The sequence below is a fragment of the Equus caballus genome, chromosome 2 (genome assembly GCF_041296265.1).
Source record: "Equus caballus isolate H_3958 breed thoroughbred chromosome 2, TB-T2T, whole genome shotgun sequence".
Classification (NCBI taxonomy): domain Eukaryota; kingdom Metazoa; phylum Chordata; class Mammalia; order Perissodactyla; family Equidae; genus Equus; species Equus caballus.
In genome coordinates this window covers 112670504-112683980 of record NC_091685.1, presented here as the reverse complement: position 1 = coordinate 112683980, position 13477 = coordinate 112670504, and the positions used below count along the sequence as shown (strand labels likewise).

The window sequence follows — 13477 nt, the reverse complement described above, 5'->3', positions numbered from 1 at the left end:
CAGAAAAAGTGATTTTTATGGGACATGAGTGTTATAATGTGTGTTATTATTTATGAACGTTGATTGTTTTGCTGATAAGTGTGAAAACGTGAGATTAAAGGTGTATCATTTATCTTATTGGAATATGCTTCAGGTGAGTGTATTCTGACCAAATTTTTAGCAATAGAAGCCATGTCAGAGACTATACTTTCAAAATAATAATAATATATTATTATTATTAAAATCAGGCAATTGTGATAAATCAAAATACCTATGACTACATGGCATGGAAATTACCTTGGAACTTTAACATCCAGGGGATTATCCCCAGATTAACAAACATATACATAAAGAACTATGCCATCTTAACAGGACTCAAATGAAAATAAATGAAAGACTGTTTAATTATAATGAGTATTAATAATTACTGAGCTCAGCCCTGGGATTTCAGTAAACGCTTTCTGTGGGTAATGAAAAGTTGAGATAAGACTTGACCCCTGGACACTGGAATTTCAGATACAGAATTCATCCTTTGTTTTTCACATGTTAAATTCAAGATCCTGTCAGACTAATTCTATAGTCTCTGCCTTAGTCTTATCTTAACCTTGATGTTTATGGTTACATTTCTTGATACTTTTTCTTGTTTTTAAACAAGCAACAGACAATTCTCAAATTGGAAATTCATCTTTTGTTTATGTGTGTGAGGAAGATTGGCCCTGAGCTAACATCTGTGCCAATCTTTCTCTATTTTGTATGTGGGATGACACCACAGCATGGCTTGATGAGCTGTGTGTAGGTTTAACCTGGGGATCCGAACCTGTGAATCCTGGGCCGCTGAAGTGAAGCTTGGGAACTTAACCACTACACGACCAGGCCAGCCCCTCATCTTATTTTTCAATGTGTATTTAGGCAGGATTAAATTTGTCTGCCTTAAACACTTTAAAGTTGAGAGTCTTCCTAGTCATTTTTTTCAATTATAAATCAAATTTGATTTGCTTTGATACAGTTCCAATAATTTATGTTTCTCTCTACAAGAAAAATTCAAAGGTAAGCACATTTTCCTGTTGTTTAGGCTGAACAATTTTTTTCTTTTTTTTTAATCTACTGTTATTTTGCCTTTTGTAATTCAAAAAAATGTAAGCTATCTTCCCAGAAGACTTTTGAACAGCTTCTCCTGATAAAGAGTTTGTGAAATGATAACGTATTCTCTAAAACTGAAGAAAAAAATGGACGTGGCAATCTATGTACACTGATGTGCCTTGTCAGTATACAATCTGTCTTATCGTCATCTGGACATAACTTCTTCTTTTATCAACATTTATTTACATCAAAGGAAAACATTTCACCATATTTGTAATTTAAGATGTAACTTAAAACTGTGAAAGGGCTAATTTACCTTCAAAGTATTCTATGAATTGCACTGCTTAATTCATTTCTTCTTGCAGAATTTATACATGTCAGCTTAGCGAAAGAAGAGAATAATTAACTCTGATTACCTACCATAATAATCTATTAACTGTGTGCTGCCTGCCCCATCGTGAACTATTTCTCTGTTATCCAAGCTTTTTTACATTCTTCAATCAAGGGATCTGTTTGTTAGAACTGTGCTTTGCAGCCACAAGAATAATTTTCACCCATATGTTGTTTTTATTTTAAAACCATGGGGATTTTAAATCTTGGCAGTATTTTCAAATAAAATTAATTTTTCACTCATGCTCTGTGCGATTTCAGTAGAAAGATTTTATCCTTGCTTCTTTCTTGAAGACTTGAGGACATATGTTTATAAAGTACATTTCTTTTATTTGAAATCCTTCACCCTCATGAAAACAATGCTTGAAAGATCCAATTTATCACAACCCCAAACAGATGGGAGAACGACTGTGACTAACAGGTTTTCCTCTGAGAGTTTGTCAGTATCTCATCTTAATGAGGAAGCAAAGTTTAGATATTGATAACGTGCTAAAGAGTAGAGCATTAAAGAGCAAATTTTAAAAGTTAACAACTAAAACGAAGTCTAAGGTTTTATCCTCAGCAGGAAGTATTCAGCTGATGAAGAACTTAGTAAGCATCTTCCCTCCCGCCCCTCCCCGCGCCCCTCTGGATAAAGACGCCTAACCCCAGTGGAGGAGGATGGTCAAGGAATCAGACCTTGATTGATTAGGCCTATGGGATGCTTGCCTGTCTCTTCTACACTGTTCCACAGGCCATTTTGTCACCGATGTGTTTCAGGTTCCTTTAACAGGAGGAACTGAGTTTAATACTCAGTTTCCCATGTTTAAAAATGATTATTTCTTCCTCATTTATCTCATGAAAACTGGGAAACAGTATAGCGGCTGCAAATTTCCATGGAAAAGTTGTACTGGAAACCAATGATTTACTAACTAAAGTGTAAACTTAGTGGAGAGAGAGAGAGCAGAAGCAAGCTGAGAGAGAGACAGAGAGAGGGAGAGAGACAGAAAGAGCCAGAGTGAAAAGGGAAGGAGAAAACGAGAGGACAGCTTTTCCCTTATTTTCTGGACTTTAAAAGTATATTACAATTCTCATTAAAAAAAAAAAAAAAAATAGCCTCCAAAAACTGAGGAGAGGATATCTGAAAACAATCTGTTAACATTGACCCATTCTACAAATACCTGCTTGTCCCCCATAGCTTTAAGGGCCTGTGAAGCCTTACACCACGGGGCAGGTCCGTGGATGCCATGCCATTTAAAAGGGGGCTTTCGGAGTTTCTGCAACAGGGCATTGCCTGAGATTCCCAAGAAGAATGAAGTCCCTTAGCATTTCACAGCAGGAAATTTTGTGGCTAAGCCAGAGACTTAACGTTGCTAGATCAGTGAAACATTGTAACTCTGCTCAGGGGTGTCTAGTCCCCGTTCGTCCGCTGCTGGCTTTTAAAATGAATCTTCCTTGGATGTCACTCGGATCGCTTATACTTAAATGATCCCCGGGGAAGTTGATTTCCCAATCTCCTTTTGCAAATTTGACTATTTAAATAAGACAGTCCAGTGACTTTATATTTACAGATACATTCTTTTAGACCTTTTTATGCTTCCCATCAATGTGAATATGTAGCACCATGCAGGACACCTGTAGCAGCGACACATCCGCCTGGACCCCAGCCGTGCTCATTGCTTAAGCAAATTAATAATAGCCTAAGAGAGCAAGCAGAGTAAAACCACTCCTACGAGATTTAGTGATTCATATTCAATTTAGTGATTATTTACAGAATTGTTAGAAATAATAAAGTAAATAGAATAACATTCATATAGTTAACTGCGTCATTTCAAAAGCTTATTTTATCTGACGCGGACGAAGGGGCTAACCGGTACAACCTATAGAAATTTTAAAGGAGAACATCGCACATTATTACACTTTGTAAGTTCTGTCTCATTTCCTACCTGGAATACATGAAACCATATCTCAATTGCCAATACTACCAAACTCATAATCAATCCCATAGGCCATTTTAATAGGAAAACGTTAGGCATTTTAAAAAGAAATTAAGTTACAGCAAACTCCGTTAAGGAAGCGAAATGAAAGTAAAGGCAGAGCGCTGTGTTACTCACCATGTTCTAGACTGAAAGTCCCTCTCAGATCTAGGCAAGCGTACTACAAGGTCTAGGAGAGATGTGGAGAGGCTGTCTTTATGACTCTTTGAATCAAACAGTAACTAAGTGGTTTAAGTAGAAACATGTATTTTGAAAGGTTAATCCACCCATGCACAGGGAAACCCCTTTTTTAAGAAAGTCACTCTGCTGGCTATTAATATTCACCTCTCGGATACAAATACAACCTACAGATAAGAGATTCACGACCTATGTGAAAATACCACAGAGGATTCCCTCTTAGTCTCTATGCTGTAATGGAAACATAAGAAAACAATATACCTCTTCAGGCAATCGGGGGTACTACAGGAAATCCACCTGCCCACTTAATGGAAAAGTTATATCAGCTTAATAGGACCACAACACAAAAACATAAATGTAGAATTAGCATAATTTACTGTAAGGACCACACAGGTCACACACTCATTTCTAGGAATGTTCCTCTGCTTCATCTTCCTATTTCTTTCCCTGAGCAAGCTAGCACCCAGGTTAACATTTAAACACTCATCCTTTAAAGTAATTTAGAAATAAGCCCACTACATTTAAAAAAAGGAGTTGCTGAGTGTTTTCTTATTTAGAGGGGAAATTATATTTATAGTCTCTCTATTGCTTCCCCAGCATTACAGTATATGAAGCATGTATATTTTTCTCATCATACTAGAAAATAGTCTATGTACTTATTAGCAGTGGCAAATCTCTCTGAAGTAATAAAGAAATTTGTACCAGTTTAGGAATGAAATCATTGCTGATGAAGTACCCAATAGTGATCGTTAATGATTTTTACACCACTCGTTTATACTGAGGTATTCAGTATTTAAGTAAACAGCAAATAGCATATTGGCAATCTCCCGGAGAAGATAGATTGTATCAGAGTTTGTTTGGTCCACTTCAGCTGTCATGACAACAGGAAGTGAACTGTAGAAAAATGGAGTGACACTCTGAGTTAAAGATGATCCCACTTCTGCAATTCCACTTCTACAAAAAGGCTTTGGAAAAATCAATGAATCACAAAGGGAACTTATTTTAAATGACAAAATGTTATAAATATCAATCCTGGGTGGTGAAGTCATGAAGGTTTGTTATATTTTTCTTTATGCTTTTTTGTATTTTCAAAAATTTTTCAGAAGAAAAAATAGTCCATAACACAATGTAGCTTGCACATGCAGTCAACCTAAAAAAAAATGTAAACAGAAACTAGGAGGTAAATAATCTATCCTTAATCTGAGTTATTAAATATATTTGATATGAAAATACTGTTGTTTTAAGATCTCCTTAAGTCTTTTGATTGTCTTTTAAAAAGTCTTTTGAATTAACACAAAATGACATTTACCCTGTTAGTTTCTTTTCATGTGAGAAAAAGATTTACTTAATGTTTCATGAGAATATGCCATTTTAGTGTGATACCAAAAAAGCAAGGAGAAATTCATCAGCCAACAGCAAGAAAGTGGAAAATTAAGCCATTCTTATAACCTGGAATCTTTAGATCTAACTAATGTCTTCCTTTTTCAGAAATTTCTTTTAAAATTACAGAGTGCTATACAAATGCCTTATGTAATTGCCATTATTACAACTTTGAAGTGTTCCCAAAGTGTGTCTGAGGACCAGTCTTGTCTCAAGCTGTGCACCTCTTTATTTGACAATCACATAAATTAAAGACAGTGGAGAAAGCACAGAAGTTTGTTTCAGAGTCTACTGAAGGTTAAGCAGGAAGATTATTCAAGTTAAAAACTATGGGATGGATGGTGGGGGTAGTGATGCTAGTCAATGGAAAATGGAAGAAGACATCATTTTTAATTCACCTTATGGAAATACTGGAGAAGAGTGTCTATAAAACACAAGGACAGATCTTGTTATTTCTACCTCCTATCATTCTAACTGTAAAAGCGAAGCTGGACTGTCTGTAGAACACCACAGTGAAATAAAGCCATTACTGGTCCATCAAGCACTGTATCACCTCTAGTCTACATCTAAGCCACTTCACATCAATTGGAAGCAAAAGCTGGCTATCTGCCGACCAAATGATTTTTACTGTTCAAAAGAGAGCATTTTGTCTATTGATTTACCTTCAGGGAAAAATAAGGAAATGAGTTGAAAAAAAATTTAATAAAACTTGAAGACTAGTGCTTAAAGTGATTGATCCAAAATTAATTTCATATGGTTGAAGGTACAAGCGTCTGAGGGAAAAGAGGGAAAAAGGAGAAAATAAGAGCCGTGAAGTAAGACAAGCCCATTGAGAGTTGAGTTTGGGAGAAAGGAAGTTACATTCAACGTTTCTTCCTTTATCCAGAAGTAATATTAAGAGTATCGAAGAGCCTAAGGTAAGAGATTTCCAAGCTTCAGGCTCGGGAAAGAGAACATCCAATCTGTCTCTAAAGATGGGCTGAATGTTATTTGGTAATAAGGCTCTCATGGACCTCAGCTGCGCCTTGTGTGTAGGCTGTGTGTCCACAGGCATCCTCAATCCTCAGGAAGACAGGCAGAGTGCTTCCACATGCTTGCTTTCTGGCACAGTTCCAGGCCTCTCCTCTCCCTCTCTGCCGTAAACTCAGGCTCTCTTCCCTCTCAGCCTTCCAACATCTAAGATTCCAAATTATAGGTAAGAATGGAGGTTCAAGAGACAATACTGTAGATGCCACAGTAGAGGAGTTTGCTTTCAAAGGCTTCACCACCATCAGGTTTTCTAGGAAATGTGGTAAACCTAATCTGGCAATGGTGGTCCCATCAAAGTACAGTTTTCTTGGGAGTTGTTCAAACTAGATTCTGTCTGTTGGGTGAGAGCTTTCTGTGGATTAGGGACATCTGATGGCCCTCCGGAGTCCTTCAAGAGGGAGGCCATGGCTTCTTGCCAACTGTGGTCCTTATTATTTTCATGAGAGATTCAAAACAGAGAGTGTATTTCCATTACAATCTCAGAACATCACCTGCAATATTACTTAAAGAACGGAGATGGCTGTGCCAGGAACCTCAGCTAGATGGATACCAAACTAGAAGGGTCATGTCATGATTTGTGCTCTCCTGTCTCCTAGCCTAGTTTATTAGGAATAAACCTTAGTGTTAATTTGGGCTTTCTACTTCATTAAAAAAAATGACATTTCTTTTTCTTTCAGATTCAAACTCCCATAACAACCAGGAGCATAAATGATTTCACAATTTGATGAAATTTCATCTGGATGAAAATTGACATAGAGAATGGACAGTTTGTCATCATTTCGCAAAATTGAATACCCATTCATAAAACTCTGGGAACAGTTATATTCAGGATATAATGGTTAAATTTGATTTTTTTAATCCATTCTTTTTTCCCCCCAATAGAACTGTCATTTTAAGGAATGGAGTAGTTCTCTGTACTTTTGCTTGGTTCTCTCTCATTACGTGTGAGCGAGCACGCCTTTTTTTTTTTTTAACTCCAATATGGACAACAAAGTGCTTAACAGCATTTGACTTAAACCATTAAAATATCACAGTTCTGCTTTTTCCTAAGGACTGGAACTGAATTTTGTTCTGAAAAATTCCTCCAAAAAGAGGACATATCTGGCAGGCAATTGGGAGGGAAAAGGGGCATAAATCTCCTTTCTAAAGAGGATGAAAGGATGGATATGCATCTTGGATGTAGATAAATCAGAAATGCAGCTGTTTGGGAGCAAAGTCCAGTTATCGCTGCAAGCGAGGCCTAAAGATGTGGTGATCTTTACAAGGCACCCCCAGGTGTCGACAGAGTGGAGCCGTCCCAGGAGAGCCCACTGACCCTCAACCCCGTTGACTTTTACCCTCACCATAACTGTATCGATTCCTGTTTTCAATACACGTGAATATATTTTCTCATCCATTCAGGAATCACACCTGCTTTCAACATTAAATTTTCTTTGGATTGTTCCTATCTTCCTGGAATTACCACCCAAAGAGCATTAACTTAGAAGTCAGGTATTTTGGACTGAATTCTGTAAAACCAACATTGAGTAATTTACATGTTCTCCAACTTTGTGAACTCCGAGCGTGGGTATTAGAAGCCTTACGCATCCTACGTGAAGGCCCATTTTTCCTACAGCAATTTCTTGTTTTCGGTTGAAAATATAAAACAGAAAAATAACTTCTGATCTTAAGCTGTGAGTTCCACCCTCTATGACCCTTGTTTACAGCCTGTCGTCTTCGCGTGATCTTCAGATCTTACCTCCAAATCTATAGCATTGTGGGGTTCGTGCACTCGGAAATAGACAGGAACTTTAAAACTGTAAAAACAGTTACTAAGGTGATCAGCTTTATGGATGTTCTAAGGAAAAGTCATTTACTATGCTGAAGTGTGGGAAGGATCTTCACTGTTTCATCCCAAAGGACTCAGAAGATTACATAACAAATGTAAAACTTTACCTCCAGCACCTTGAAACTCACAAACTCATTTTAAAGCTTATATTGGAAATCGTTTTATACACGGAGGAGAAAAATCCGGAGATCTGTTAATAAAAGTTTAATTTAAACCAATGCATTATTCTCCAGTGGCCTTGGTTTTAACAGCTTCATTACAAATCAGATTCATTTAAACCCTGAAGGCTCCTGTTCCTTAATATAAAAATGAGATTGGGACAGATCATGCCTAAAAATCCTGTCTGGGTCAAAGATTCTATAATTTGGTGTCACCCCAAAGAGCAAACAGTACATTTCCATTTTGATTGGTTTTATGGTTTTTAAGTTCTCTTGTATAGTTGAGAAAAAATATTGCAAAAATATGACTCTTACATTGTTCTACAGTGTTTCCCCTGAGTTGATTCTACTCATGGAATTATATTAACTCTTTCAGCTCTTAAAGTATCAAAGACCTGGAAGAGTTGGACTCCAGCACAATTAAAAGGTTATCTACTTTTGAGTGCCTAATTTACTGCCAAGAGGTAACTAGGCCTTAGGAAAAACTGTTCTCATCATGTCCTTTCCCGTTCTGTAAAAACATTTGACAGTAAGGGGAAGTACTTCCCACTTAAGAAAGTTTTCTCTATTTTACAAAGATGCTAGGGTTCCGGGAAGTAAAGAGTAGCCAAGGATGCAAAATAATAATGATTTTTCCTTTAATTACAAATGTCAAACGTAGGAATTATGCAAAGTTTGAGTATAAAACTATTTTATACGCAAAGAGAAAAATATAGAGAAGCAACTTCTGATATTAGGCTGTGGTTTCCAAAGCTGGCAACCATCTTCAGAAAATTTAGTGCATATTTCTCCAATTTTTTTCTTTGCTATACACATAATAATGGCTATCATTATTAGGCATAATATTTTGGATGAAGCTAACAAGTTTTACTATTGGCGGTAATATTTCTGATTGGGTGAAACTAAGAACTCCCTCACCCAGTCTGGTAAGTTATAGTCTCTCCTTTATCTATTAAAATGAAGAGAATAAAAAATAATGTCATAAATTCAAGAGACTTTCATTGTCATTTTCTCTGGTTTTTAAAGATTGTGAATAAATGAGCCATGTAAACACATGGACAGAGCCCACTGATGAAATTAAACCAAGTTTACAATAAAAATTACCATGGATAGTTTAATAACGTATCATCATTGTTGTGTTGCATGATTAAGCATAAATGGAAGCAATTCACGTATTCATGTTTGATGATAGTGATGGTTGGGAATAACGACTAGAAATAATTTCTGACCAACTATTATGTATCAAATGCTTTACATACATTATCTCTTTGCTACTTAAGGTGAAGTCTTTGGGCCGCAGGAAACTTGGTAGAAATGCAGAATCTCAGGGCCCACCTCAGACTTAATGAATCAAAATCTGCATTTTAACAAGGTCTCCAGGTATGACAGGGAATCTCACCAGCGAACCTTAAAGTTTGAGAAGTGCTGCATTATCTCATTTATACTTTACAGGAACTAGCAAGTAAGGTATCACCACCTTCCTATTTCTCATGGGAAAAATGAAGCTCAGAGAGGCAGAGTTGATATTCAAAGTATTTGACAGCTGGTTCAACACAGGCACCAGCTAATAAAAGTGGAAGTCTGAACAAGAGTAGGTGTAAGTATCCAGTATCAGTGCCGCCAAGAACTGAAGTTCCTGTCTAAGCTGCCTTATCCCAGCCAGTAATTAAAATAGCTGGGATTCGGCCCCGGCTTGTGAGTCTCAGAAACACATACTTTTCCCGCTATCCCACACAGTGATTATTATGACTGTTACATAAATAAACCAAAAATTTGTAAGGTCAGTTGGGGTGAGAAGTGGATCCAAAGCTGAACTTAAAAGATTTCACTGTTTCTATTTTCCCTTTCCCCATTCCTTTCTTCATTCACTTTAACCTCTCTGCCCAACCCCTCTGCTGAATCTATCCAGGCCCCAAGTGAGCCAAAATGTGATGTCTCAGTCAAAGACACAAAGCTCTGTGCCCCCGAGGAGGGATAGAATCTGACATTCCACGGGTTGGAAATTTAACTGCAAAGATTCTGCAGAAAATGTAATCATTTTGCTTCTGTGACTGCTCTTCTCACAAGGAGTGATTATGGAGTATTTCTGGTGACACCCCAGTAAAATCTACATCATCTCCTGCAACGAGGAAGTCCATATTCATTTTCCTCCCCCGGGTCCTTCCATTCACAGTCCAGCAGGACCGTCATCCTCTCCTTCTTCCCTGGTCAGTGTCATGTCTCTCAGGAGACTGTGCCAGGTTCAGCCGGCAGTGTCTGGAGGATTCCTTCTTTCATTCCTAGGAGTTGAGGAAAGGGATGCGACCTTTCTAGGGTTGTGACCACAAGTAATGGGAAAAGGAATATTGGTTTGTCTGAAAAATGTCATCTGCCAGTTACAAGCTGTGACTACACATTCCTTCTCAACACAGTCAAAGCAAAGTCAGGGCTATGTCCAAACCTCAATGCTGGAAGGATTTAAGACATATCCCCTTTTTTTAAAAGCTTTTTATTGATGTATAATACATAGAAATAGTGCGTGTATTATAAGTATACAGCCTGATGAATCTTCAAAAACTGAATATACTTGTGTAACCAGCACACAGATCAAGAAGCAGACATTACCAAGAAAGTAGCCTTTTAATTGCCCAACTACGGCAGGGCTTGTGAATAACCAAGGGCAAGTAACCTCCTATTTGTGACCCATCGCATCCCGATGAAGTCAAATTAGTGAGCATAGTCATGAACTAAAGTCCAGGCAGACTGGAGGATATGGAGTCGGAGAGTAAATTGTGGGTAGGGCGTTTGCTGATTAGAATTGGGGAACCTGAATCTAGAACCTGATTCGAGAACCACCAGCTTCTTGTTTGTTGGGTCTGACTTCAGAAGCTGTGGCATTATTCCCAGCTCTCAAAGTCTACTGCATTTTCTGGAATTGGGTCTCCCACGTTTGTCCAGCTCCTGGAGGGCCACTGCCAACTCAACTTTTCGTACTTCGTCTCAATGTGTGAATATCAAGATTGTTCAGACATCCTTGGCTATATACATATTCCACTTGGACCTGGCCGGTTTCTCCTTTGTCAAGAATCTTCCTGTCACTTTTCCCAATTGATCTGTTGTGGTTGCCTTCCAATTGGAATGGGAAGCCATGAGAATGTTACTGTCTACTCTGGATCACTTGTTTTCAGGTGGCGAGGTCGTTCTACATGGTGTGTATGTCTCTGAGTCCATGAACCACATCACAAACCTCTCATTTGGCTGTTGGTTTTTCTCAGGCTCTGAGGCTTCCATCCTGTCTTATGTCACTGCTATAGTATAACAAGACACAACGTCTACTCTTTAGGAGCTTAGAGGCACGTTCTCTGTGAATTTCTCCAGTTGACAGTAGAAGCACCTTATGCCCGTAGTTCGAAGCTTGCTTGATTACAAGTCATACAGTGATAGCCACCTCCATAAGGAATTTGGCCTCTGTTAGGAAACAGAGCACTAAGTCTGTGACAATCAAAGCACGGAGGATACCAACCTAAATACTTGTCATTTCTCGGGAAAATTATTGCTTTGTGGATGCTGGGTGAAAACTGATGACAGCTTCATAACTTCACAAGAGAGAGATTGAATTTTCCTTGTTACTGAAGCAATGCAATAGTGAGTTAAGTTTGGTTCTCTACTTGAAATAGCCAGTTTTGAACCATGCATTCACCCTCAGATTGTAATTCAGATCTCAATGCCATTTCATCAGTGTTTCATTGGTAACTGGTAGAGTTCTGAAGAAAGAGAGCAGAAGCAAACTTGCCTCTTGAGGTCTAGGCTCAGAAATGATACAGCTCTGCTTCCTTATTATATTGGCCAAAGCAACCTGCAAGGCCAGCCCAGACTCAGGGAGTGGAGAAATAGACTCCACCCTCTATTGATAGGAGAAGCAATGTGATTTTACAGTTTTTTCCATCAAGAGGAGAGACCTGTGTCCGTCCCAGGTGCTCTTCCCCCGCCCTCCTCCTAGTTAATGGCTAACCAACCCCCTAAAGCATAATTGCCTATCTTGGCCAGCTGCTAACTGGAAACATATATGTCAGTCCCGTTGAGACTAGAAATGCCTCCCTGAGACCAGCCCAAATTGGCAATCCACGGAATTGTGAGCTAAATAATTGGTTGTTTTAGAGTGATTTGCTACACAGCAAAGACTGATAGAATGCTTTATCAGCTACTACAAAATGTACAAGAGCTGTTTAATATTCAAATTTAATTCTAGTTTATTTTTGTCCTTTGAAAAACATGAAAGGGCATCCAATTCACAGCTCACAGCCCCACTTTCAAGAGAAATAAACCAAAAAACACTAACAATCCTCCATCGTTTGCTCTGTAATCCCTCACGCAGGTCTGGAGCCCTTCTTGCCTTGTTCAGAAGCCAGTCTGCCAAACCCACTGCCCCCCAGGCACCTCTCTTCCTGTCACTCTCAAAGCTGTGCTGCTCTGCCTGCTGAGGGCGTGACTCCAGGGACCTGCCTCTGCCTGTCCTCTCATCCTCACTTGCTCACAAAGACAGCGGTAGCCCGTGCTCCTTGGAAAGCTGAGCTCTTTTTGCACTCTGATTGCTTTTCTTACAAAGAAACCTAAAAATCTTCCAAAGAAAAATGTCTCCACCTCATTACCTAAGCAAACTCTTCTAGGGGTGATCAGTAGAAGTCAAGGAGCCTGGGAGTGTGAGAATCATTTGCATTGTCACATGGGGCGCTGGCCATGCTTTTTTCTGGACATAGTGACAAAGTCATGCCTGAGGAATGTACCCAGACTAAGAGGCTGAATGGGGAAAAACAAAGTGAGGTAATGCTTCGAGCAAACAGAATTTACAGTTAGTAGATAATTTTTTACAAATATACATAATACCCTCCAGTTAGCAAGTAGTTCCAAAACAAGAGGAAATCAGAAAGCAACTGTTCTAGTATTTGCTAGAACTTAACGGGAAATGTCTCAGCATACGTTCAGCTTCAGCTGACAGCACTCCGAGCGTGCTGTGTGGTGCACTGTGGGCATCAGGCGCTCCCTGTGGGAGGCCAGGAGTTCTGACTTGCCAGTTGGTACAGAAAACTCAGCTAAAACTGTGAATTAGGATATTAGGTTACTGGAGAAATTCAGGAACAAAAGCCAAAGGGTAAACAAGCTAACGTATTCAGATAGCGAGCTGGGTCCGAGTCAGTTATCACACCTTGGAATCAGCTATGAGGGTCAGGAGTAAGAAACATTGTACCCAGAGCCCTTTGAGATGAGACACTAAAATATCTTACTTGATTCTTTCCTTCCTAAAAGGGGTCTGTATCTGCCTGGGGGGAAGGTTGTACAGATTTAGACAGTGTGTCCCTGCCCCACCGTTAGGAGAACCTCAGGTGGGGAGTAAGGTGAGGAATAGGCTTGTTGAGTATGAGCAGCAGAAGGTGGAAAGGCCAAAGGCCCTCAGTGTAACCATCCCATCCCAGGGCCTTTCTTCGGGTCCACATCATCACAGG

The 13477-nt window shown here is 39.0% G+C and overlaps 1 protein-coding gene across 1 annotated transcript in view; it reads right to left on the bottom strand.

Annotated features, from left to right (window-relative positions):
• Positions 1-3641, bottom strand: part of TNIP3 (TNFAIP3 interacting protein 3) — a 100243-nt gene extending 96602 nt beyond the window's left edge. The window contains exon 1 of the mRNA XM_070259690.1: positions 3543-3641. Coding sequence (XP_070115791.1) covers positions 3543-3545 — 3 coding nt within the window. The 5' untranslated portion in view covers positions 3546-3641. The remainder of the gene's footprint in view (positions 1-3542) is intronic.
• Between the last annotated feature and the right edge of the window lie 9836 nt (positions 3642-13477).